This window comes from Morone saxatilis, unplaced genomic scaffold (assembly GCF_004916995.1).
Source record: "Morone saxatilis isolate NCDOM2014 unplaced genomic scaffold, NCSU_SB_2.0 Contig6, whole genome shotgun sequence".
NCBI lineage: Eukaryota > Metazoa > Chordata > Actinopteri > Moronidae > Morone > Morone saxatilis.
In genome coordinates this window covers 9,343,575-9,371,551 of record NW_023340206.1, presented here as the reverse complement: position 1 = coordinate 9,371,551, position 27,977 = coordinate 9,343,575, and the positions used below count along the sequence as shown (strand labels likewise).

At 41.6% G+C, this 27,977-nt stretch overlaps 2 protein-coding genes across 2 annotated transcripts; one reads left to right on the top strand and one right to left on the bottom strand.

Moving 5' to 3' along the window:
• Positions 1-163: 163 nt before the first annotated feature.
• On the top strand, positions 164-14,928 carry obsl1a (obscurin like cytoskeletal adaptor 1a). The gene is made up of 25 exons (XM_035677634.1): positions 164-627; positions 1,742-3,026; positions 3,911-4,180; positions 4,518-4,778; positions 5,005-5,310; positions 5,723-5,989; positions 6,080-6,355; positions 6,571-6,685; positions 7,156-7,316; positions 7,464-7,736; positions 7,843-8,118; positions 8,255-8,530; positions 8,630-8,905; positions 9,010-9,285; positions 9,376-9,645; positions 9,742-10,008; positions 10,086-10,355; positions 10,447-10,713; positions 11,383-11,649; positions 12,004-12,116; positions 12,215-12,368; positions 12,576-12,737; positions 13,002-13,106; positions 13,211-13,477; positions 13,625-14,928. The coding sequence occupies exons 2-25, from the start codon at positions 1,832-1,834 to the stop codon at positions 13,894-13,896; spliced, it is 6,642 nt and encodes a 2,213-aa protein (XP_035533527.1). The 5' UTR covers positions 164-627; positions 1,742-1,831; the 3' UTR covers positions 13,897-14,928.
• Positions 14,929-15,330: 402 nt separating this feature from the next.
• LOC118339854 (carboxy-terminal domain RNA polymerase II polypeptide A small phosphatase 1-like) lies at positions 15,331-27,684 on the bottom strand. The gene is made up of 7 exons (XM_035677635.1): positions 26,964-27,684; positions 21,566-21,714; positions 21,294-21,389; positions 20,679-20,735; positions 20,065-20,157; positions 19,182-19,367; positions 15,331-18,574 (listed from the first exon to the last, which is right to left on the bottom strand). The coding sequence occupies exons 1-7, from the start codon at positions 27,034-27,036 to the stop codon at positions 18,446-18,448; spliced, it is 783 nt and encodes a 260-aa protein (XP_035533528.1). The 5' UTR covers positions 27,037-27,684; the 3' UTR covers positions 15,331-18,445.
• Between the last annotated feature and the right edge of the window lie 293 nt (positions 27,685-27,977).

Genomic DNA, 27,977 nt, shown 5'->3' with positions numbered 1-27,977 from the left:
TTTAGTGAGCCATGGTCTGTGAATGGAGAGCCTAACTTTATCTGGCCCACTGTCATTGAAGCTGCTGTTATTTTTAGGGGGTGGCTTGCAGTGGCAGCAGCTGGGAAAGCATTTAATGCCCCCCAGCCCCCATTCCAACTCTCTCTATCTCTCTCCCTCTGTGTCTCTCTCACTCTTTAGCTGTTGGACAATGACAGCATCAGAGCTGACGCATGAACCAAGCACTCGACTGAAAGACTGTGGTCATTTTCCTCTCTGCCACCTGCACTCTAAAGCCAAACCGAGGGGACCCAACTAAGAGATGATACCTACGACTATAGGCTACCAAGTGTGAATGGAAGATTTTTCTCACTTGCTTTGACTCTCAGTGACCAGGAGGTGTGTCAAATGTGAGCCAGAATCCACAAGCAACAAACCAAACCAGAGAGACAAGGAAGAAGAGCTGAAGAGTCTGAAAGAGCTTCATGACTGGTGTACAGAGCAACAGAAATTAAATCTGCCACTTCTACGAGTCAAAGAATAATTCAAAGGTTATATGAATCAACTAATGCCAGCTTGAACAAACCATTTTTAAGTACACGACGAAACAGAGACAGAATGCTTTAAAGAGAGCAACTCATAGGAGCGGTAAGTTTATCCTTTGACTGTTCTTAAAAATAAGAAAAGGATCAGGTAAATCTTTACTATGTTTATTTTCTAGTCTAGTGATTCTTGACATTCAGGCCTGCTAAAGTAGCATAATTTCTATCCATGTGCCAACAAAATGCTCAATGAGTAGCTGAGTCATAAGACTTAAGAAATATCTGACATGCTGAAGAGCTAAGACATGAGCACATCATTATATGATCCAGGCTGTTTAGAGCATGTGCATCAGACGGGAGAGTGTGGTGCGTCATACACCAGGGACGGTTGCCATTCTTAATGGCAAAAGAAAGATGGTGGCACGATGACAGGAGCTAATGTTTTCCATTGGCTGCTATAAAGTTCAAATCATAATCTGTTAGAGTGTAATTATCAAAGAAGAGGAATCTGGCTTTAAATACGTAATGACTTAATAATAATAACAACATGTTAACTAAGCAACAATCCAGAGAAAAGAAATTCTATCAGGACTGATGCAGCCGACATACATGCTCCATACATACATACAGAAATGGGTCAGTTTTGTCTAAGTTAGAGACTGCTCAGTTTGTGTGCTATGTGACACATGGGCTCTGGCGTCTTTTTCTGGACAGACTACTTTATAAATACACTCTTCAATGAGTTACAGCACCAGCTGTGAGACAACCGAGAGTGGTTTACGTTTGCTCAAAACCTACTTAACTAAACCACCAAGCATGTGATAAAGACGTTACTAAACCCCATTTAAGCCTTGGTAACTACAGCAGATATTTTGAATATCTGAAACATTTACACTCCTCTCTGCACTGAATCATCTAAATCATCGTTTACTGATCATAAAATAGTCTCTTTTTAAAGCTCATTCAAGATTTTCTCTCCAAAATACCTCACACTTGACATGCAATCACCTGGCTCGAGTCAGGTGTAAACAGATATTTAAAGAGGACAATGTGTCATAACAGTCAAAGCAAAAAATATTATTATGTAGGAATGCAGCCCTTAGATTGTGGCTTTGTCTTTGCGTCTAGTCAAGAGTCTGGGCAAGTTCTGCAAATGACTGAGTCTTTGTTTTGACTAAAGTTGATTTGCTGCTGAAATATACATTTTCTTCATCTTACAGCTCCAACACCAAATATAAGAGGCTCTAATCACGGCCATCCCGCAACATAAGACATTTCTTAATTCAAATCAAAGAGAGGGTGACATCATCATGGACATTTTTGGAGGTGCTCCTCGTGTTTTGGGCTACCCACGCCCTGTGGTGGCACAGTGTGGTACAGATGCCACACTGAGGTGCCAAATCGATGGGGACCCTCGTCCTGATGTGATATGGGAGCGTAAAAACGTCCAGATCTTGTCTGATGGACACTACAAGCTCTTTGAGGAGGGAAAAGCTTACCTGCTGACCATTAGTGGAGTGACCCTGCAGGATGCTGGCCAGTATATTTGCAAGGCCAAAAATAGCATAGGTGAAACCTATGCAGCAGCCTCCCTCAAGGTGGAAGGAGAGGCCCAGCCACAGGAAGAGGAGCAAAGGCAATTAGGGGTCAATGGTGTGAAGCAAACAATTAAAGAACATGGAGAAATCGAAGGACATGTGAATGGCTATTGCACGATGCAAAATGGTGAACACAGGAAAGAAAATGGAGAGGGGCTGAATGGGGAGCACAAGTGGAGCAGCAAGAATAGTGAAAAACGAGAAGAGCTTGATTTAACGTCTGATGAAAAACCACGTTTCCTCATCAAGCCGCTCTCCCTGCGCGTGGATCGAGGAGAAGATGCCGCGTTCTCCTGCAAAATCTGGGGCACTCCGCTGCCCGAGGTGACATGGGAAAAAGATGGGAAGAAGCTGAACGACATTTTTGAGAGTGCACACTTCAGTGTGAGCAACCAAGATGGCGGCTGGTTCCAGCTCAAGATCTACAGGACACGCATGCCAGACAAAGGTGTCTACACCTGCAGGGCCATCAACTGCCACGGTGAGGCCTTGGCAGGTGGTGTCCTTCTTGTGGAGCCCGTACCGGAGCGAGAGGAGAGTAAAATGTCCTCAAATGGTCACACTAACAGCCAGTGGTCGCCGAAGCACAGGGGCGGGAGGCTCAGTTTGTCAAGAGTTACAGAGGAGTTACCTGTCAATGTTTCCAAAGCCAAGAAGTTTGCAGTGGCAGAGGGGAAACACGCCAAGTTTCGCTGCTTTGTAACAGGGAAGCCCAAACCGGAGATCATTTGGAAGAAAGATGGGGTTCCCCTAGAGCCCGGGAGGCGTCATCTGATATTTGAGGACAGAGAGGGATACTACACGCTGAAGGTTCTGTACTGTAAAGTGCAGGATACAGGACTGTATGTGTGTGCAGCATCAAACGCTCTTGGAAACACCCTCAGTGCCGTTCACTTATCTGTCAAAGGTAGGAGATACCTCTTGGCTTTCAAAGAAATCAGCTTTTCCTGCAATTCTAAACAGCTAAACACACAGATTTCCAAAATGCCAATGGACTGATACCCAACGTAAATGTAATTAACAATACAAAATTATTATAAATAATCTTAAATAAATGAACAGCTTAAAAATACAAACAAATAGTCAGTGGCCAGAGCAAATAACTATGCTCCAAATGAATAAATCATTGTCAAGGATGCATCCAACCACATGGATAAAACATTAGGTCATAAGCCACACTTGTGCGGGCTAATTGCTTTGTGTGCATTGTTGAAATGCATGGCATCACCTTTTAAAGTGGTTTATTATTTTTTCCTAATCCCTTCATATTGGGCAGCTAAGTCTCTGGGTCACATACCCTTTCATATGTGCAGTCCTGCACTGTACCAGCTGCCTCTATCCTAAGTGTCAGTTTAGTCTTGGGGTCAACATGCCAGTCCTTAATTTACAGATAACATGGAGTGGCATTACAGCAACTGAGCGCTGCTTAAAAAGTATTCAGTGGTGACACGAGAGATTCAAACAAACCTAAAGAGTTTGTACTAAAATGCAAAAATGTGAAAACCTAATTTTTTTTGCAGTGATTTGGAATAAAATTAAATATTTATATATAATTTATATATAAAATAAAACACAATTGATATTAAGTCATTAGCTCTTGTTTTAGTTACAAATCTAAATCTACTACTATTACACTGCAAAAGCAGCTTCTCTTGTTTTAATAATCCTCATAAATCTCTTTTATTTTTGTCAATTTAAGCCATGATACACAAATGTATGTATACTCATATTATTACAAATCTACATCTCATCTACTTAAACAACTAAATATCCATTTACCTCGTTCTTCAGGCCCAGCTGTGCGGTTCAGGCGTCCATTAAAAGACATAGAGGTGAGGGAGAGGGATGTTGCTGTGCTGGAGTGCGAGGTACCGGATGAGTCGGTCCCATCTGCCTGGTACCTGGAGGACCAGCGGCTGATGCCCAGCAGTAAATACGGGATGGAGCAGAAAGGAACCAAACGAAGACTGACCATCCATGATGTTGGGACGGATGACGATGGAGTGTATCTGTGTGAGATGCCAGACGGAGGAAAGAGCATTGCAGAGCTATCAGTTAAAGGTAAGTTGTACTGCATGTCGGTATGTTTTATTTTAGATTGAGACAGGGTAACACTAAACATGTGCAGATTAGTTGCTACATTTTAAAGCTCCAAAAAGGCTCAGTATTTATTAAATCACATTCTCCTTTAGGGTATTAAACATTCTCCTGTGCCATCCAGAGAAACACATTAACAAAGATTAAACCTTCACCATGGCAACTTTAGTTTAATCAGTTTAACTATGTCATGTTAGATGATCTCTGGGTAATGAGGTCTATCAAAATGTAATAATTAAAACACTTGCTGTACAACACAAATGAAGAGTTGGGTTAATAAAATAGTTCTTTCTACTTTCAGGAACTATTGTTCGCAAACTTCCTCGGAAGCTGGAGGTCCTGGAGGGGGAGAACGCCGTGTTCTGCGTGGAGGTGGAGAACGACGACATGGAGATCCACTGGTTTAAAGACGGTTTGAAGCTTCACGAGACTCACCAGACGATCCTGAAGTCTTTTGGAAAAACTCACATTCTGGTCTTTGTCAATGTGGCCTATCAAGACTCAGGGGTAGTGACCTTTGTTGCAGGAAGATCCAAGACCTCATCACGTCTCAAGGTCAAAGGTACATTTAGAAGACACTAATGTACATTTTTGTCTTACTGATTCAAGAATTGGTTTGCAAAAGATTTTAAGCTTGTCTCTGAGATAAAAAAAAAGTGTTTTAGACAGCTGTGTTATCTGGCTAAAAAAGTCATATTGCATTTTACATTTTAGAGACAAATAAACAAGATTGGCGGTTCAAAAACAGTTTTTGAATCATTCATACCAATTGTCCTTTCCCTTTTTAGCCACAAGACACTGCCCCCCTATCTGTCCTGTGGGAGTGAAAATGGATGTGGATCGACCCAACAGTGCCTTGCTCACCTGGGTTCCTGCCCCCAACAGCCAGACCTCCACCCGATCCATATTCGTCGTGGAGAGACAGGAAGTGGGCTCCCAAGAATGGCAGAAGTGTTTCACCTCAGAGACCGCCACTTCAGCTGAGATCGCCGCCGACAGCGTGCAGTACGAAGGCGACTACCGATTCCGTGTCTGTTCCATCAACAAGTATGGGCGAAGCGGCCATGTGGAGTTTCCCAAAGCTGTCCATCTTGGTGAGGAACTTACTGTGAAGTAGAATTGTACATTATTGTTATTCTGTGTATTTCAGTGTAAACCTGATCTGAGGAATGTGATCAACAATTTCTCAAAACATATAACATATATACAATAGATAAGTGAAGTTCAATTATAGGCAAATATTGGCTTATCATATATATTTTGTATATATATATATATTTAACCCTGAATATCAGCATTGATAATGAAACCACAGAAATCAGGTATTAGACAAGCCCTAACAGTATATTAGAAGTTAAATGTGCATTAACACATGATAATGTTATTCTAACAAACCAATCCTCAGTGGAAACAAATGTTTACCACAAAGGAAAAACTGCTTTAAAAATGGACAGCAATGATGTGAAAAAGTTTTTGTTAATTTGTAATTCTACTTCTTCTCCTTAGCTCCTGGGCCAAAGATTTGCAGTAATCTCAAAGGCTGTGAGGTTGTGGAAGGAGATGACGCTCACTTCTCCATCGAACTGTCTGCCACAATGGTTGGAACTTGGTTTCTGAATAGCGCTCAGCTGCAGCATGGCGGAAGATATTCAATACAACAGTCCCAAAAACAGCACTCACTGGTTATCCGTGAAACTTGCACGACAGAGGACACAGCAGAGGTCACGTTCATAGCCAACGGAGTCCGGGATTCAGCTGTGCTCAAGGTTAAACGTAGGTGTAAAATTCAGTTATTGCTTTCAAATTTAGCCTGTGATGGTGCATTTCTTTGGGGTTGACTTTTTTGTGTGTATTTCTTTGCAGCTGCTGTGGTAAAATTCAGTCCTCTGTCAGACTTAGACAGCAATAAGAGGGTGGACATTGGAGACGCCATTGTCCTCTACTGTGAAGTTTCCCACCCATTCGCAAAAGTATCCTGGTTCAAAGATGGGAAAGAGCTTGAGGTGGCTGATGGCCTCAACATCCAATCAGATGGAAACATGAGGAGGATTGTGATTCAGTCAGCTGATGCGTCTCACTCTGGAGTTTATACATGTGAAACTTCAGGAGATGTCATCAAATTTAATGTGAATGTTGCAGGTAATAGGTTTTTGAGAAACTTAATTTTAGGATATATATAAGAACAATTAAAATATTAACTGAAATAAAAACATTACAGAATTTTATACAATACTTGTTTTTATCATTTAACCAATTTCTAGTAAGAATATTTTATTCTTAAGGATGCAAGTTCATTGCATTTAGTACCTTGTGTACCAGCTGTGGATATCCATCCATCCTTCCTGTTTTTTAAGGTCCTCCTGTGGAGTTCATTCCGATCCCAGAGGAAGAGCTCCATAAGAGCAGCATGGAGCTGGACCCCGTGGTGCTGATCTGCCATGTCTCCACAGACGATGCCGAAGTCGTGTGGTAAGACGAGGGGGAGTGAATTCTGTTTTCAAACTGTTGAATGAAGAGGAAAACTTGTCAACTTGTGCTTCTATTTCTTCTATTCTCTGTTTTCAAATTCTGTTTTTTAATGATTCGGATTTCAAAGAGTTGTTGTTGATCACTGCATTCAGAGGCTTGAAATGGCAAATTAGATGAAAAAGATCCTTTGTTTATTTGAACTATTAACTATTAAATTAAACTGTGTTTTGTTAAGATTCTCAAGAAATCTAAACATTTATAACCTGTAAAGCCAGACCAATCTCAATTGTGTTGTGTTGCAAATACAGCGCCATAAAATCTACTTTTAAAACAGATAAGCCATTAATGGAAAGTAAGGCTTTTAATGTATGTACAATTTAAAAGACAGTTTTAAGTTGTATTATTTTGTATCTGTTTTTTATTTGAGACCGTGTGTTACAGTTGTCTGTGTCTGATTTGGTGTGTCTCAGGTATAAGGATGGCTGTGAGATCCAGCCCAGTGACAACATCACTCTGCAGGCAGAGGGAACCATGAGAAGGCTGATCATCCGCTCTGCAGAAACCTCAGATGCTGGCAACTACACCTGCCAGGCAGGAAACAACAGCATGGAGTTCACTGTCAATGTCAGAGGTACAGGGAATTTATGACTCTTTTGTTGGTCTGATTAGTGTTTAAATACATAGATTTGCTAGTGAACTAATAGCAAAATATCTCCCTTGAAATTAACCTGGCATTTTTACACTCTCACCTTCACTCTGCTTTCCTCTAACTACACAGAGCCTCCAGTGATGATTGTGGAACCTAAAGATGATATTGTGATGGAGAGCTATATCTCAGAGGTGGTCCACCTGCAGTGTGAGTTGTCTCGTTCCAGTGGGAAGGTGCGGTGGTTCAAGGACGGCCAGGTGGTGGAGGAAAGTGACAATATCCAGCTGATATCTGAGGGTCCTTACAGGAGACTGACCATCCTTAGTGGCTCGGTAGAGGATGGCGGAGAGTATGTCTGCGAAACAGATGGAGACTCTGTCTTTTTCCAGCTTAGTGTTAAGGGTAATTGCCCTAAGTTCTCACTTCTGATTACAGAATACATATAATACAAATGTGTGGAATCTCGAAAGTATTGAAAAGGTTACATTTACCTATCCTCCTGCACCAGAGCCACCGGTACGAATAATTTCCCCCAGTGAATCAGAGTTGGAACTGACCCATTTGGCCTCCGAGAGGCTGGAGCTTCGCTGTGAGATCTCCCAGGCAGACGCCCCTGTCCGGTGGTACAAAGACAGCCTGGAGGTGGAGGAGGGTCCTAACTTGATCCTGGAGGTGGATGGGGCCCAACGCTGGCTAGTTATACCAGTAACCACTGTGGACGACACAGGGGAGTATATATGTGACACTGAAGATGACTCTGTGGCCTTCCTGGTGACAATTACGGGTAAGAATGAGGACATAAGGGTAACAATTTAGCATCAGGATAAACAAATATTCAATTAATTTACTTTGATTGCATTTAGCATTTATGTTCCTAATTTTTCCCCTTTTAAATGACATTATTACTCCTTTTCATTTAGAGCCAGCAGTGACACTTACTCGTCCCAAAAACATGCCGGATAAACTGGAGAGTTTTGCTGGAAAACCTATCATGCTGGAGATTGAGGTGTCCCGGCCAAACGCTGAAGTGAAGTGGTGGTTAAATGGCAGAGAAATAGAGGAGAGCAGTAATGTCACCATCACAGAGGACGGGCTCATCCATCGTCTGACCATCCACTCTCCCACCCCAGAGGATTCTGGGAAATACGTCTGTGATGCTGTTGATGATAAAATTGATTTCCAGGTCAAAGTTTCAGGTAAGAGGCAATGTCAGGTCAGCTTTGAATGTGATTTCTGTCCTAAAATGCAAAATTCAAGATTAACCATAATGTCAATATGCAATTCTGCATTATCAGAGCCTCCGGTAAAGATCCTAAGAAAGTCAGAGATTAAGACAAATCTTAAATCCCTGATTTCTGATGACATTGTGCTGGAGTGTGAGCTCTCCAGGGCTAACGCCGTTGCCAAATGGTACAAGGATAACTGTCGTATTGAGGGCAATGAAAGGTTCTGCGAAGAGGAAGAAGGCACTTTCCGTTCCCTGGTCATCCTTAATGCTGAACTAGAAGACGCTGGAGAATACTTTTTAAATGTTGGAGATGACAATATCAGCTTCCAGGTTACAGTAGAAGGTAGAATTCATTTTGTGAATTTTATTCATATATATATATATCATAAATGATTTGGTTTTAAAAAAACTGTTAATTGTCTCTCTCTCTCTTCTCCTTGGCCTTAGAACCTCCAGTGACAATTGTGGGTAACTCAAATGACCCTGACAACCAGGAGATGGTGGCAGGAGACGATTTGATCCTGGCCTGTGAAGTGTCCCGTGCCAATGCCCCTGTCCAGTGGTTCTGCAATGACAGGCTGCTCACCAATGACTCACGTACTTGCATTGAGAGCTACGGCACTCTGAGGAAAATTATCATTTCAAATGTGCAGTCCTCAGATTCTGGGAAATATGTGTGTGATGCTGTTAATGACAAGATGATCAGCGCTGTCAGGATTCAAGGTAAAAACTCACAACGATGTCACCAGAAACATGAATATCAATGTGACTGCAAGATCAGCTAATATCTGTCTCTTTCCTTTTCTATCAAAGAGCCTCCAGTTACATTTTTCAACAAGAAAGATGACATTGTCATCACAGGCTATGAAGCAGAGAGTGTGACGTTGACGAGCTACGTGTCCAAGGAAAGTGCTCTCGTGCATTGGCTGAAAGACTGGACACCTGTTGAGGGCGAACGTTTCCGAGCACTTATGGAGGGCCATGAGCGCACCCTTACCATCGATCCTTTGAGGCGCTCTGATGCTGGCGAGTACACTTGCGATGTCAACACGGACCAGATCCACTTCAGCTTGCTGGTGAAAGGTTAAAATTTCAGTTTCATTTTGTCATCTGATTACATTGTAGAACACTTCAGTTTGGACTGAAAAGCAATACTAACTATGTTGTTTTGCATTACAGAAATGAGAATCAAGTTTTTGAGGCCACTCCGAGACACTGTGGCCCATGCTGACGGTATGGTGACCCTTCGTTGTGAGGTGTGCAAGCCAAAAGCAGACGTTCAGTGGCTGAAGAATGGTATGGAGGTGGCTGCAAGCAGGAGGTTCTCAATTCGGGCGGATGGGGTTGAGCGAAGCTTGACCATCCATCGTTTAACCAGAGAGGATGCTGGGGAGTACGCCTGTGAGTCCAAAGATGACCGGACTGTGGCAACGCTGCGAGTAGAGAGTAAGTATGCCTGGACTACCGGTATGCCTTTTCTTATGTGAGGTAGCAGGATCATGAGTGTTCTTGTGTCTCTTCAGTGCCTCGAGTGGTGGAGTTCCTTACAGAGCTCCACAACACCACTGTACTTGAAGGAGAAGATGCCACCTTCAAGTGTGTGGTTTCCCCTGAGGATGTCCAGTTGGTCTGGCTCATGGACAATGAGCCTGTCACCCTGGGTGATCGTTTCCAGACAAACCAGAATGGCCTGTGCCACACCTTGGTTATCAAGAAGTGCCAGATGTTGGACTGTTCGAAAATTACAGCAGAGGCCGAGGGACAAATAAGCAAAGCCAACCTCAAAGTTCAAGGTATGTCCATTTAATGAAAAGAGAATATATGGTGTATTACCAGAGTTGTGGTGTATTAACCTTTATTTCTGTCTCTCCACATTATGTTCAGAGGCTCAGGTCATGTTTACTAAGAAAATGGAGGCTGTCATGGCAGAAGAGTTTGGCGACACCACATTGGAGACAGAGATCAGCATTGAGACGGGAGAGGTCCAGTGGATGAGGCAAGGGGTGGTCATCCAGCCCGGTCCCCGACACACGCTAACACAGAACGGCTGTAAACGCATTCTGACCATCCAAAACCTGTCTCTGTCAGATCGGGGAACCTATCGCTGTGAGACTCTGCATGACCGGACACAGGTCAAGCTCAATGTAGAACGTAAGTGGTCTGAGGTGGGCTGTGGATGATATGTTACCAGACATGAATAGTGTAATTTTGAGCGTTTACTGTAACTCATACACTTTCATATTTTCAAATACTTTCGAATTTGTGGAGAACAATAAAATTATTATTTAGGAGTCAGTGTAGTGTACCACTTTGTGACTGGCATCTCATCTGTCAGTTCTGGGAAACTAAAGAACAGTACATATTTGACGTGTTTTCACAGTGCAAAAAGATACTAAAAATAGCAGAGCCTAGATCTGTATGTGTGAAAAGCTTTTTGAAACACAGCCATGCTAAAACAGTGCACTGAATGACACTGTGACAATGGACCACGGCTCCTGTAGGTGTTGTTTTTGTCATCCGATAAACTGAGCTGGGTCTATATTTGAACCACCTTCTGTTGTCCTTGAAACACTGTTCTTTCAATGTACAGTGAAAGTATTAGCCATACCCTAAATAAATGTAATTATATTTAAAATGCAATTATGAGATTCAATGTACAATGTTGCTAAAAAATGCAGCAGATTTTTTATATTTCTTCTAGGATTTAGGACATCTTTTCTGACTATCTTTAATCCTGATAGCATTCCTGAGAATAAGTACAATATTGGATTTATTTAAAGACACTTATTACCCTCCTCTCCCCCATCACTTCTGTTCCAGCCCGTAAAATCTCCATCCGTAAAGGCCTAACTGACCAAGAAACCTTTGAACGAGAGACTGCCTCCTTCGAGGTGGAGCTCTCCCACACAGATGTAGAGGGAATTTGGCAGAAAGACGGCATCCGCGTGAAACCGAACAACCAGTGGCGGGTGAGCACCAATGGGCGAATCCACGGCCTCACCCTGTCCAACCTCACCCTGGAGGACACAGGCACTATCGTCTTCTCAGGTGAAGGGGTGCGCACCACTGCCAGGCTCACTATCAAAGGTAAATACTGGCCTGTAGAGCTCTGTGGGTGCAGTGTGGCATGGAAAAAGGACACCATTCTTAAGTGTTAATAGTTTTTGGATTTTGCATTGTAAAACTATTCAAATCATAGAGGTAAGGGAAATTGTGGTGGTTCAATCATAATGGGATTAAATCATTATTAATTTTGCTGTGGACCAACTGGAAACCAAATAGAGTGAGGGAGTATGGACAGAGAATTATAACGCTATGAGGTTATTATATAATATCATAGGGTTATATTATATAATAATAGGTTATAATTGTTACTATTATATTTTTATTCATTAGGTTGTTGATTTGTTGGGTCATAGACTTGATTTGTTAAATGAACAGAGACACCGGTGACTATCCTGAGAGCTCTAACTGATGTCCGCGTGGAGGAGGAATTTCCTGCCACTTTGGAATGTGAATTCTCCAGACAAATCATCGAAGTCAAGTGGCTTAAGGTAAAAACAAACAAATAAATGCTCTCATGGAGATTTGATGGCAACAGACTTGAGACTCATGAGGAATACCTTTCTCTCTTTTTGCTTCTCCGAATCAGAATGGGAAGGAGCTGAAGCCAGGAAAGAACTGTCGGATCTACTCCATGGGCCGGAAGCGGTTCTGTCAGATCATGCAGTGCTCCTCGGCTGACTCTGGCACCTACACATGTGACACAGGGGAAATCAACACTTCCTGTTCACTGGAGGTTTTTGGTAAGTGTATGAATATTAAAAAAAACAGTTAAAAGCTAAAAAATTTAGATTTTTGCTTACATTTATTGATATATAGTATGGTGTGTGAGCAACACTGAAACAATGTGTTGATATCCTTCTTGTGGTTTATTGAAACTAACCTAATGTGTCAACTTCAAAGAAATCTTTTTCTATTTCTATTTTTTTGTTTCTTTACTAACCTCACAGAGCGCAAGTTGGAGATAGTGCAGGATCTGGAGGATCTTTACATTCAGGAGGACCAGAATGCTGTTTTCATGTGTGAGGTTTCCCGGGAGGATGTCACAGGGGAGTGGTACAAAGACAGCCACAAGATCCGGCCCACTAGCACCATCAAGATCCGCACTGAAGGTAAAAAAAAGCCTGGTGACTGTCCCCCCAACCTCTTTTAAATAAGCAGGTGAAATCAGTTCAGATGACAGCACTAAGTTATTGATATTAGTGTGTAGGAGGACCTCTGGTGGGCGTAAAGCAAATAGCAAGAGCTAGAAAAGGAGCATAGAGCAAAGATGTACACTGTACAGATGGGTGAAAAATCAAAGGAAAACCACTACCAGTATTGAGATTTACTTCAGTGTAGATCGATTCTATAAGTCTGTTGTTGTTCTCCTTCAGGGACCAAACACTTTCTACTGATGTGTAATGTCAGAGCTGAAGATGCTGGGGAAATCCGCTTTGTAGCCAGGGATGTTGAATCTACTGCTTACCTGGAGGTAGAAGGTAAGGTCCATTTCTATCTCTAGACAATCTTGCTTCTTTTTTTGGTATGTTGTCAGCTTAAAAATGTTCATAACAAATTTCAAAAATCCTTCCTTTCACTTCAGAGCTCCCTGTTTCCATTGTGAAACCCCTGCGAGATCGAACGGCCCTGGAGAAACACCGTGTGATCCTCGAATGCACCGTTTCCTCGCCCCGCTGCAGCCCCACCTGGTACAAGGGCAAGGAGGAGCTGGTTCCTTCAGATCGAGTGGAGATCCTGGCCGATGGCTGCTCCCTGAAACTGGTGATCCAGCAGGTGGCCGTGGAGGATGAGGGCACCTACAGCATCGAGGTTGGGGAGCACACGTCCAAAGCCAAGCTGATGGTGGAAGGTAAGTTGGGTGGAGAGTTAAACTAATGTCCTTGAAGGTGCCACAAATTAACTTTACTGCTCCAGCTTGGGTTTTTGGCAATACTAATAAGATAAAATAAAATCCCACATACCATGATAACTCTTCTTTCCCTCTGTGCCGCTGCAGCCCAAGCTCTTGTAATGGTCAAAGAGCTCGAGGATGTGGAGGTAACTGAGCCCGAGCCGGCATCTTTCCAGTGTGAGGTGTCTGTCGCCATCAACAAGCCTCCCGTTTGGACTCTGAACGGAGAGACCCTTCAGCCAGGCCCGTCTGTGCGGATGGAAAACCACGAGACGGTCCACAAACTCACCCTGAAGAACACCAGCGTGGACATGAGCGGGATGGTGAAGTTTACCATGGGAAAGGCTAAGAGCAGTGCCACGCTCAGTGTTAAGTAGAGGAAAAGGGAGAAAAGCAAGTGACTCTGAGAGGAAGGAGGGAAGAAACTGAATGCAAAAATGGAAATTGCTCATGACACCTAAAACTTTTCAACATCCAATTTGTCCTGTTTGGATGGCCTGCACTTCCCTTTTCTGAGTTTATTTCAAATTAAGGGTACTCAGTGAAGTTAGACTAAGCATTTTAAAGGTCCAGTGTGTAACATTTAGGAATATATATTGGCAGAAATTGAATATAATATTCATAGGTATGTTTCCATTAGTGTATAATCACTTGAAAATAAGAATTGTAGAGCTGTTGTCATCTTCAGAGGGAGCGGGTCCTCTTCTATGAAGTCCGGCATCTTGAATCCCCATGTTTCTACAGTAGCCCAGAGCGGACAAATCAAATAATAGCTCCAGATAGGGCCTTTTGAAGTTATTATATAATATTATAGTATTTTGTGAGTTTCACTGCCAGCCTAGTTTCTCTTACTTGAAAAGGGGTGAGATGAGATGACATTACAATTAGCAGATGCCACTAAAAATCCTACACAATGGACCTTTAAACTTGAGGGGTGTTACTTCAGCCAAGATATTCCTTTTGTTTTACAGTGTAGATTATATTTATTTGCCTGATTAAGATTTCTAATTGACATTACATCCTTGTATTCTCATGAAAATCACCCCTAAAAAAAATAAAACGCAAAGCAGCTATGGTTAATCACATGGCGTCAAATACATGTTTTCTCCCTGAAAATGCACTGGCTGACAATTTTGTAATACAATGCTAAATAAACTGTGCGGTACATAAGCATAGCACTCAAAACACTAATCAGCGACTGTTTTGATAATAAATGAATCCCTCTATTATTTTTTAATTAAAAAAACGAACTATTGTCTGGTTGCAACTTCTCCAAAGTGAGGATGTGCTGTCTTACATCTTCATAAACAGAACATACTGAGACTTAGGACTGTTAATTAATAATAATGTTAGTTGCAGTCCTTTCATACTCCTATTTTGTTGATATTAAAACTGTTCCTTATCTCTGATGGACTGGTTTGTTTATGGCATGTTAATGTAATCATAAATAAGTGCAATGAATGTTAATACATCTTTAGACAGCAGTACAGCTGTTTAAACGCAGGACTGCTCAGTGTGAGGAATGATACAAGCACTGGTTACAATCGTTCATACTTTTAATACTACGCAGCACCAAAGGGCACATAAAGTAGGCGACTATCTAACAGTTGGCTAAAATGAGGAGTGCATACTGCCCTTACATTCATCAGGGGACCGACCAGAGAGTCCACACGAACGCTAACGTTGTTCCGCGTATGCTGGTTGTTGCTCCAATGTCTAATTAACGGCACTTCACCTGGCAGAGCCTGAACCCAGCGGCAAGGGTCGATTCCAGCCCGCGGTCCCTTTTCCGTTTCCTGTCTTCTTTTTTAAAAATAAAGTTTAAAAAAACCCTAAAATTATATTTAAAAAAAACTTTTATGACAATGTTATGTTTATAGAGTTTGCTGCCCCAAATTGGCCCCACAAAATGTGGTAGTTTCTGAAATGGAGGTACGAGGACACCTAGGGATACTTTGGAGTACTGCATGTGGTACTTGAGATATATATATGTTTTTAAAGTAATTCTTAAAATAATTAAATTACAGCCAATGTTTCTCACTACATTTTAAGTGCAAATCATCAAAAAGATGCAGCTAAATGCAACAACAATAGTGCTATTGCATCTTATTGAATGTAATTAACTGGAATAAGGTTAGGTTTGAGGAAGGGAATGGACCTTTATTATACATACTGTCAATGCAATAGACCTTTGTCACTATTTGATGTCAAAATGGCTGCTGTTAAATATTAGAATATGCATTAAATAATTCCACATTTCTAGGAAGAAGAAATGCTCAACAAAACAGCACTTGGACCATCTTTCATTTAGCATTTATGGGGAAAAATGGCATTATTACATAGAGTCCATATATAATTTGGTATGATAAAACAACAGGTTGAAAAATTAGGTTACATCTATTCAATCATGAGTACAGTAACATGAATATTCCATATATTAATGAAAATTTGTTTGCTTTATTACTGTGCAAAACAAAATATACATATCTACTGAATGTGTAAGAAGTACAGTATCAGTGAATGGGCCCCTGTAGTGACACAACACTTGTTTTACATGTAATCAAATGACTGAACGTTCCTATAAATACTCCTGTTTGCCAATGAATTAAACAAAAAAAAAAGGAAGTTATCAGCACTGAACCTAAATTGAGACATGTGATGATGGCTTACACGAATCAAACTTCAAAATAATTACCCTGTTATGTGCCTACAACAGTAAGATACTATCCTTTTTAGTCATTTGCTGGTGTTTCTGATCCATATATCACCTATTAATATATGAGGTAACAACCAGGTCTTGCATGAAGACAGCAAAAACAAACCAAATATTGTATCAAAAGGACCACCCCTGGGCAAAATAAAACAAAAAAACAGGAATTATTTCGAAAAGAAACAGGCTAATTTGATTGACAATAATTTGTTAAACATAGAAAAATAATATAATAGCTCTTAATGGTGTGGATTTAATTGTCATCCCTGCCACGCCTAGGTCAAGTCACATCACAAGCCTGCTAGGGAGGCTTAGTCAAATCCACTGTTTCATTCATCAGTGTCAACACATGGTATTGTCAACGCATATAAGGGAGTTAACAAGAGTCTGACATGACCTGACCAAAACTGAGCAACTAACATCACCACGTAGCGCTAAAGAAAACAAACAGATTCCACGTGGAAGACCCCAGATCTGGTCGATGAGATTTTAAAAAGGAAAATTCCACCCTCAAATCATCTCACACTGCAATGACAACTACGCAAAAGAAAAGAAAAAACGCATAACCTGACATTCACTGTTCATGTTTTAGATTTATTATACTCCATTGTAGCTGCACTGGAATTCACCATTACGTCACGTGAATGGAACAAAATAAGACCGTCCAGCCAAATAACAGAAAAAGACCCAGAGGTGGAAGATAAATCACTAATTGCTGGTTATTAACAGTGTTTCAGGGTGGATTTCTCTTTTAAATCTGGACTCAATTAAACCACTTTTTTGTTTTCAAAGGTGTGTACATATCCTCATGGCAGCTCCCCCCTCGGCACACGTTTTATTACAAAGTCCTGAAATTGTTTCCAGCCTATGTGTACCGCTTAGGAAAAGAAAAAAAAAAAAAAAGTAAAGAAAACATTGTACTTTGAACCAAACTGTAACTTTTTTTTTGCATCACAACCATTCAAATACAGTCTGTAAATGCTGTGAGAAATTCAAGTTTTGTGTGTGGCTTTAAATACAAAGAACTGAACCAATCAGACACATTAACAATGACTGATTTCAAATAAGTCGATCCTGGTCCTCTTTTGTCTCTGGACTCAACTGTTCATGACATCTATTGACACACAGGTGCAGATACTTTGCATTATGGCCGTCCATGAATCTTTAAAACCACCTTTGGAAATCCTCCTCCGATAAACATAGCAGCTGCTCTTTCAGCGTCATGTGCAGATGGATTGATATTCATAGTAGTGTCAGGTTTTTAGGAAAAATACTGCAGTCGTCATCTGTTCCAGTGCTGACAGGACTTGGCTTGTTTAATAAGGCTCATTGGTTTTGGTATACACCAATTTTTACTGAACAGATCACTTTCTTTATATGGATTAAAGTGGTTTCCCCACTGAATGTGTGCTTCCTGCTGCAGAATATTATAAATATTGTTATTAGTGAATTTAACACCTCCTGATTATATCTGACATTAGAAACCCACTTGTGGTTTTGAAGAAAAAACTTTTTCTGATCAGATTCATCCATAACACTGTCATGATTATTCAAAAATACCTGATTACATTGCTCTAAAAACACTAAAATGACACCCAAGGATCACATGCTTTTGACTGCAGACAAATAGTGTGATAACTGACGAAATGAGGGCAGGTGACAAATGTTATTCCAAAGACATCTACAGTACGTATACACCATCTTCTTTTTTTGTTTCCAAAAAAATTCCTTTCCACTTTGATTCCTGCTTACCAAATCCTGCATCTGTTGCAGGATCGGACTGCTAAATCCATGAGAGAAGTCTATGTCCAGTACCCAGTCTGTGTCCAGAGGATTCGTGGCTACAGACTTCTGCTTTGTTAACTCTACTGCAGGTTCAGTGACACCACAGAAATGTCCTTAAAAACATTCATCCATTCATTCACTCAACAACAGCTGGTTCATGGTAGGCTGATGGGGAGGAAGTTACAAGGAAGATTTCAGGCAGTTCTCTGTTTGAGCAGGTTGTGGCATCCCTGGCGCCGTCAAAGTCACTGGAGACTCCCGAACGTGGTCTTGGTTTGATACTGGGAAGGTGAAGGCTCTGTTAGCCGTGGAGCAGTCTGTGTTCTGGTGGGCAGTGATAGCTGGAGCTGGTGCTGGAGCCTTGCTGGTGTGTGCATTTCCGTTGTTGTACGCCGGTTTTCTTCGGAGCTGAGATGAAAAGTCGAACGCTGTTAGCTTGCGGCCCCTTGGTGCTTGAGGACTGTGTAGACGTTGTCCACTTTGCTCAGCCTCTCGAAAAAGGGGATGAGGTCCAGCAGCTCGGTGTCGGACATGTCGTCGAACCACGAGGCCACAGGCACCTGGACGCAAACGCATATTATCAGAAACTGGATCCTTTTTCAAGGTTTTTTTTTTTTTGGACATTGTGGATCACGGTGCACAATTTTGTTGTTTAAATCAACACTAAAAAGTAATCGCTGAGTCAGATTTCTGCAAGAATTAATACTAAAATAACTCAGACTGCACCTCAAACTTAGATTTTATCTTACATATATTAACATATTACTTGGTCATAACTAGATGGGTATGTTTTCCCAGATTTTATCCAACAAATCAAAAAAGACAAAGCAACCTGAACCCTTTGTAGGACATGACCTAGAATGGATCAGAAGGGCCTAACACTGGCATGTGTGCTTTAAATTCAAGTTTATACTTAAAAATGCAGTTTAGAAAAGATGCAAAATGAGATTTCTCATAGGCTAACTTTTCACCTTCTACAGCTTTTTTTGTTTTAATAGTTAGTTTGCTTTAAGGCTACAGCAACATGGCAAAACCAGAAAAGTCCAGTTGATGCATTTTTCTGTGCTACAGTTGTTAATGTCATGGACTTTATTAGGCAAGTGAATAATTCCACAACCCACACACATCACTGTCACCGTCATGACTCAGTGGTCCGAGGATACTCACTGCGTTGTCTGGGTGGAAGACGTAGGAGGCAGGGGAGTTGTCCACAATGATGACCTTGTTCAGGTCGCGACCCAGGCGGCTCAGGTCCTTGACGTAATTACCTCGGTGGAAGACGCAGGACTCCCGGAACAGGCGGCAGCGGAAAGCGCCCCACTTGTCCAGGAGGTCGGAGACGGGGTCTGCATACTGCAGCCGTAACGAAAATGGAAATGAATGGAGGGATTACAGCAATTCTTTAAGCCCATTCTAAGCCCTTTTCACACACATAAGAGCACCCTTTTCTGCTAAAAAAGAATTTGTTCCAATGAACTGTTACCAAACAGAATAGATAACATGTATGTAACATAAATAGTAAACATGAGTATTAAGTAAAAATATATATATATATATATATACATATTTGCGATCACTTATAAAGGAAGTCAGCAGTTTTAGGTTATGGTGCTGGGCGGATTTGTAGATACATTTTCTACTTGAACCTGAAATAAATGATTTGATTGGCCATATAATGAAACCTGAATAAATGAAACCCCCAAATAAACATTCATGTGTAAAATATTTAAACAAACTAACAATTTAAGAAAAAGTAATTTTCATCTCATTACAGACATTTCATTTGTGAGAGTGATTTTATTTCAGTATTGCATTTTTAGATTTAACACTTGTATTTCGTATTTCGTTATTTCAAAATGTCACTTTTCATGACACCGCCCACTCACCTTACAGCCAAGAAAATGTAAACTTCATCACTGGCTGCTGCAACAACACAATCTCTCTCTGGGATTTAATACTTAAAGTTAATACTTCTTGTGCAGTTGCTACACAACAACAATGTATGTGTGTAATTATGTAAAGTATAAAAACAGTAATTTACAATCCTCACCTTGGCTAAACTGGCCGTGAACAGGACGCACTCAAACAGTTCTCCCATTCTCTTCAGGAACTCATCGACATGGGGCCGCTTCAGGACATACACCTGGAATATGCAGGTATTTTAAAATCCTGTTCCTACACAGCATACATTTCAAATATAAAACATGTTTCTACAAACCTCAAGAGCCTGAGGAACTATGACGCTATCTTTTGGTGTGTGATATTATCTGTGCAAATGATGACTGGACAGTTTGAAGGTTTACTGTGTCAGATGTAGTAGAAAAGCTGTACATACGGGTGAAAGCATTGCAAACATTACAGGCATTCACTCCATTTTTTTCTTCTTCCTGTGGTGTTGGCGGCTGAGGGCATCGTTCCTGAACCAAGTCACCCAGAATAGGCTGAGCTTGTCTGAACAAACCTATCCTGGATTACTTGAATCAGGCCCAGACCCACGGTATGTCATCCATTTCCAAGCAGCCTCCTTCAAATCCCTTAAACCCAGAGAGCACCTACTACACTCAAGCAACCGCAAAGACGGTGAGGCGGCGTGTCATGTTACAGGATGACAGACGACAAGTTATGAACATGTTTGCTGAGGTTGTCGAGCGATGTCACCGTTACCTGGTGTATTGTTCCATCTATTTCCACAGGAATGATGAAATCTGCATTGTTCACAGGCTGTTGGATTGACAAAAAAAAAAGTTGATTTTAACAAACCAGATAAGGATATTTCCTGAAGATTTAAGTTGTTTTTCTATTGCAGCCATGACTGAACAACAACATCAAGTAACAAGAACGTTTACTACAAGGAATGGAGACGCTGCAGGCCTTACCATATAAAATGTGACTGGTATTATTGTAGGACAGATGCAGGTAGGGACAAACAGTCTGCAGTGTGTGTATATATGGAGGAGTGACTGTGTTTATTTGGGTTAGGAACCAGCTAGTTTGGGTTTGGCATTTGGCAGCAATGACAGAAATGTCAATGTCAAAGCCAACAACAACTAGATGAGGGGGAATGTAGACCTCAGAGTGTTTTTTTTTTACTATTAAACATAACTATTTCATGATGTAATGTGATCACATGGGACAACTATGTGTTTTAAAGCGCTTTTGGTCTTTAAAAAAATCCCAACTGATATCTTAAAGTCCTTGCGTCATCTTGGAAATTTAAAAACAGACTTGCACATAGCTGATCGTAATTGATGCAACAATGTTTTTCTTCCCCCTTCTTACCTTAAAAGAGCTGTGAACTAATGTCTCATCCAGATCTATAACCACGCAGATCTTTCCAGAGTCTTTTGACTTCACTGAAGGCAGCAGTGGCTTCACCTGGATTAGAAAATACCACAAAATTAATATTTGAGAGATGACAAAGCTGAGAGAAATTAGCTCTAAAAAGCAGCTGAAATCGGTGTTTTCCCCTGACCTATTTCACGCAGATTTGAGCTTTCCACAGTCGACAAAAAAGGACAAAAATGCAACCTTTGAGACAAAGGTAAACACACCTTGGAGACAGTTCCGTTCTCCTCCACCAGCAGAGGGGCGTTGTTGTTGACTGGTGGGGGTTCAGGCTGGTCCCGACACAGGCAGCAGAAAAGGCTGGAGAAGAGGCCTCTGCTCCTGGGCTTCTTGGAGGACAGAGAGGGGGAAGAACCTGCAGAGGGAAGTAGGAGGAGGTCACCGAGCTGGTTTAACTTTGAATGATCCACTACCTGAACAACATCCGTCCCAAATCCAAAAATATTCGGTTTTCTATCACATAAGACAAAGAAACAGCAAAGGGTGATGAAAATGACTGAAATGACTATTAAAATAACTTTCTGATGATCAACCAGTTGATATTTTTGCTTTCGTCACTGTATGTGATATTATTTTAGAGCTCACCAACTTAAACAATCATATAAGTTATTAAATTAAGTAAAAACGTCAAACATTCTGACTATTTTCAGTTTTCTCTCATTATAAACTGAATATCTTTAAGCTTTAGACTGTTGGACCTTTGAAGACACGCCTTGGGAATTTGGTAAACCGCAATGAGCATTAACCTATTCATTACAGCACTGTAAACAAGTAATCAAGTTACAAAAATAACTATTTTATTTCAATGAATTACCCATTTGATTTAGTTGTTTTTAATGAGCAGTTCAACCCTCCAAGATTACACTATCAGCAGAAAACCCTTTAAACTGAATTCAAATAAACTTTGTACCACAAAATGTGAAAAACCTAACAATGAGCAGCTTATTGAGATTTCAGTTTTTTCTTTTTTAAAAAAAACAAAACATTAAAGCCTCCACAAGGAACTTTTATTTTGTGTTGATTCTGGCGGCCCCTGTGGACAAAACCGGCAGTACACCCACCACCTGGTTTTGTCTTAAACCATGGAAATCCAAACTGGATCCGACGATGGTTTGTCTATGAAGGTCACATAGAGGCGTCAGTATTAAATTGACTGTTTTCATAACCACTTAAAAACTCCTAGTAGTGAGTTGAAACTGTTCTAAACTGTATTATAGGGATAATTCTTCCACATGGCCACTAAACTAATGGCTCCATTCTGCATTCATTCAGCGAGTGTGTGAAAACAGTAAACCCCCCCTCAAAAAAAAAGCACACCCAGCAGCTTTCTTTCCTCATACTTTTGTCATGTGCACAAACCCTCCTGGAGACACACGTCCCTGCCAGGAGCTGTTGCGTAAGCGCCCCTCTGATGTCAGCAGCAATCAGCCTCAACCACAGCCAATGAGCAGCGAGCACTAAGCACTATAAGGGCATCATAAGCACATCATGAGTTTATTGTGGAGCGCTGCCAATCAGAGCAGGGCAGATGTCAGACAATCATTCATAAACACTGATTTAGAGAGCGTAACACTGGATGTCTTTGTCATTTTAGTTCTTTTTATGCATTATGGCATTAAAGTCTTTTTAAAACGAGCCACATTAGCACGTAATATAACCAAACATCACCCATAAGGCAGACAGCATCGCACACAGGGAACAGAAATTAACAGGGAAGAAAAATCTCTTTTACAACACGTGTTCAACAAAATAAAAGTTAACCATTAACAACAATTTAAAACAATAAAACGCTATAAAAATACAAGGATACGGGCAACACAAGTGAATCTGCATGGTGTTAAAAGCTGTAACCTCAGTGGTATGCAACCAAACTGCTCAAACAGTAACAGACATTTACTTGAGCCTCAGCAGAACATGGCCTACCTGTGCAGCCCAACAGGTACACAGCTCATTGCTTACAGTGTTTGCTCGTGCTGTTTTACCTCTTTAGACTTTTCTTTCGGCCTCTTTATGCACCACTCTCTCTCTCTCTCTCTCTCTCTCTCTCTCTATCCCTCTCTGTCTGTCCGGACGTGACTGCGTTACCAACACACGAGCCTCTGTTGTGCATCTCTCACGCCTCTTTCATTCCCTCTCTGCCGTTCCCTCCTACTGCATTTGTGGATTCAAACCCCGTCTGACCCTCCGCTGGCCCCTGCCACGCTCGGGCCAAAACAGGAAGAGGAAACAGACGGGTATCAGTGGAGGAAGCTGCTTGCCATCGGTGTTTTAGCGTAGCAGGAGAAGGCTTGTGGAGTGCAGGTTCTTCTTCGCACGTCAAATCAGGTTTTGGAAACAGGCCGGATTTCAATTTGTTCACGTATTTGAGTGTTATCTCCCATTTTTATGCCATTATGAATTCCAACAGATACTCTATTGTTGATTTTTCTTGCCAAATAATCCTAATTTGTGCCAGATAACGCAGCCTAACACCAACAAGACTGACCTTAAGCCATGAGAGAGGGAACTTGATCTGCCCCTTGTGTCCTTATTCATTACGCTCTTCACTCCTTTGTTTCCTTTTTTTTTTCTCCTTTCCTCACTCGGGTCTCCTTTAGCTTCAATATTCATTTTTTTTATCGCACGCCTTTCACCAGGAAAAATGACTAACTGGGTGCTGACCACAAAAAACAGAGAGGGCGTTAATTCATAAAAAGAGGGCACTGTGAAGATGACGAGGAAGGAGCTAATTCATGAAGTGGAGTGGAACGTTCCGCAGGCTGACTGCTGGGTAAACCTGAATCATCAAAAAAGGGACAATCCTTGTTGCAGTGTGTCATTTCCAAACATTTCGTTCAGGCAACTGTGTCGTTCTTAAAATTGGTTCCTGCAGGTTACATGCACTGAAAGGAGTGCCAAGAAACATTAAATCATCCACATTCCACCCATAAATAGGTTTAAGGAGAGATTTGTCTGCATTGTTTTATTCAATTATTCATTTATTGCGACAATTCTCAACGAGACAGAAAATCCTCACTTGGTTAAAGCTGGAACCAGACAACATTTGGCATTTGCGCTTGAAAAAATGACTCAAACGAATCAAAAATGTTCGTTTTCTGTCAATTTAACCGTTTTTTTTTAGCATTTTCAAATAACATTTTCAGAGGATGACTGTATTCAAAAGCATGGTCGAATAAAAACATTCATACTGTGTATTTATCTACATCTATTTCAAGTTCCCTCTCCTTTTGACTCACACACACATGCAGGCCACAGTAGATTTGATTACATTTAACAGTGAAAGACACTGTACCCATCTTCTGCATGAGAGTCACTTTTGGGGCATCAAATCGCTCCAAGCTGCTCCCCAACCATTTTAAACAGAAGAAATGGTATATCGCTGTGAGTTAGGGAGAAATACCGCCCTCAACGTGTTATCTCCTGTCCCATAACCTGCTGACAATGAGTGATTCCAACGCCGCTGTACGACTGCACGACAACAATGTGGAAGAACTCACAATCCAGGCCTTATCAGATCACTTTTATCAGCTCAGGGTCCATTTAAAGTCCTGACCGTCAACGCTTTCCTGTAATCGACGCTCCCGCTCTCATTCAGTCACATCCTAAATCTGGTCTGAGGCTGCCATGACACCTGATATATGGAAACCAGTTCCATCAATGCAGAAAGGGCTGGAACCAGGAGTGTCAGATGCTGGTAGTGACTGAGCTGCCAGTATTTTTAAATGTGCCTAACGTAGGGATAGAAACAGCTGTTAAGCCATGTTCACGTGACAATAAGAGTCTCCAATAAAAACACAGACGAATGGAGGCTTTTAGATCGGCTGGCTACTGTGCGACCTTTTTTATAGATGGGTGCAGAAATCCAGTCTGTGAGCACAAGAAGCAGCATCCTGAGGGTCTCTACAGGTCCAGTTCAGGGTTTTTTTTCCCACCTTTTCCCACCTTTGACTCCATTTTTAGGTACCAGAATTCATCATCTCGCAGTGCAGTCAGAGCAGCAGTCACATGTTCAATGGACAGTAGCTTATTTATATAAAAAAATGAACAGTCAGAATCAGTCGTAGTGTTAAGAAACACCCTTCTCAGTGCTGACCTCAAAGTTCAGAAACACTACATCAAAGATACCCCTGCATGAGAAGCCCAGAGCTGTTACCACACCTTCAGCTGACTGTATTTATCTCGCTCAGATAGTTTTGTTAGGTGCTTTTACACCCATTTAGTCAACAGCCTGGCTGTATTCAGTGGGGAACTACCAAAAACAACCCTGTTCGGATCCTCCAAATGCAACCTGAAACTCCAGCGAAACTGAAACTAAAACTTTTGATTTTGACGAAGCGGACTAATTATGGGTTTCCTAACGCCACAGTCACTTTTAGGCGGGACACACAGCAAACGTGTTTTGCGGACGGCAGCTGTGAGTTCATACGTTCTCAGTGGGTGAGGGCAGCGCTATGTAACAGACAGGCGACTGCACATTTACAACGAAGGCCACCGCTCGACAGCTCATCCTTTCAAAGTCAAAGTGTGCGCGGGTTTAACTGCAGCTCCAGTTTAAATAGCAGCGTTGTTTACAATACGTGTGACAGTCTGCAGGCCGGAAGTGACACAAGACAGCAAAAAATGGGAGAGGGCAGCATTTTCTCAGGGATGATGACCGACAGGCCACCTGATTATTCAGTAACCTGCGCTTACACTCTGCCTGGTATCTCACTGATTTGTGTACAGTGGCGGTGCCAGAAATCCATGTCGGCGAGCAGGGGACTGATAAAGGTAGTGCAGCATGGTGGAAATGAGAATTTCACAGGCCGTTGGTCTAGTTAAGAGGGAAACAGAGCAGCATTGTAATGAGATAAAGAGCTCATGACAGCAAGTGTTCAGGAAACTTATTTAAGAAAAAGTCCTTAAAGCAGACTGTACACACACTCCACTACCAGTAACAGTCCTGGTCAAATGTACTTAAGCATGCATTCATGTAAAAGCGGGATTTCACTGTTGTAGCTGGAGCTCATTTCTCACCGTTTTGCACAAGACTGCAGCCAATGATCGTTTCCATTATGGATTAACCTGCTTGTTATTTTCTCCATTAATCGGTTCATTGTTCGGTTTGTAAAATAAATAAATCAGAAAACAGTGAGAGATGTTGTCACAGTTAGTAACATAAGTGACACCTTCTATTTATAACAAAGCCTCAGATTGAATAAGCTCCTTGCAGCTGTTGTACGCTTTAAACAAACTTTAAGTTGGAATTCTCTCTGAAGGTAGAAAGTTACTTCCAGCACCTCATACTTTATACCATGTTCTTGAGTGAACTTGAGTCTTTTTTTAGGCTTATATTAAAGCATTAAAGCCACCTTAATCAAACATTTGTACGTCACTTCCTTTTACTTTCATCACAGGCCAAAGGGCCGCAGCCATACTCTGGAGCTCAGTGACACTTTGAATGCAACAGTGTTATTGATAAGCGCAGTGTGTTGTTACACTGAATGCAGATTCATGAGCTCACCCCCACCCCCGCACAACTTTATTTTTTTTTATTTTGACATGAGTGCAGAATACAAATAAATAAATAAATAAATAAATAAATAAATAAAAACGCCACTTTACCCCTCTCTCCTGCGGCTTTACTGCCCTCTTCATCCCGGCTGACTTGGGTGATCACTGAAGACGGATTGTCCATCACATCCAGGTCTGGTCCAGAGTGCTGAGCTCACACTTTAAAAGTTCAGAGACTGTTCGCTGAGTCGGTGCTGCGTTAAACCAAACCGGGAAACATCGCAACAAGTCGCCCTTACAGCTCGGCCATTACTCTCTTCGGATGTCGTCGTCCGCTCCCACCCCAACCCCACCTGCCGGAAAGTTTTTTTAAGTCCCGAAAAAGTTGCAAAAACATTTGTCGAGGAGATGGCAACTTTGATTCAATATGGTGCTCAACTCCGCTCGCAGTTTTTCAAGATACAAACATGGAGGTTTCAAGGCGTCCCATTTCACTTAAAGTGGCGCAGTGAGGGAATGGGCCGCGTACAACACTGCCTCTCCTGGCGTCTGCAAGTTTGACGATGGTCCCTTAAAAGTAGCCTCAAAACAAAAAAAGTTGCTCCAAAAAACTTCCAGCTAACAGGCCAGCTGCACCGGGATATCTTAGTGAATTATACTATTTATGTATTTTTAGATACTTCCTGAATACGTGTATCAGCCTACAAAACTTTCGCGCGCTTGGCTGTAACGCGCCGCCGTGCTGTTATAACGTTAAAATGATCTTTTTATGCACGCGCCGCAGTCTGTAACTTTAGCTCCCCAGCTATTCCTGCTGCGACACTGAAGCGTGTTAAAAAAGCAGCGTTGAAGTTTCTTACACTCGTGTTTGCTACACATTGACAGCATTATAGAGAGAGTGTGTGTGTGTGTGTGTGGTGCTGCAGTGGTTGTGTAATGTCCGCTATTAGTAAACACTTGCAAAACAGCACAACTTTTTTTGTAGAAGCAGCGAAGAAACGCCCAGTTTGGGTCCCCTTGAAACTGCCTAGAGCCGGGGAGCGTCGCACAAATGTAGTCTGTGTAGACGCTGGCTTTATACCCGCTGGTTTTTAATGACACACTGTTTTTATCTAAGTTATTACT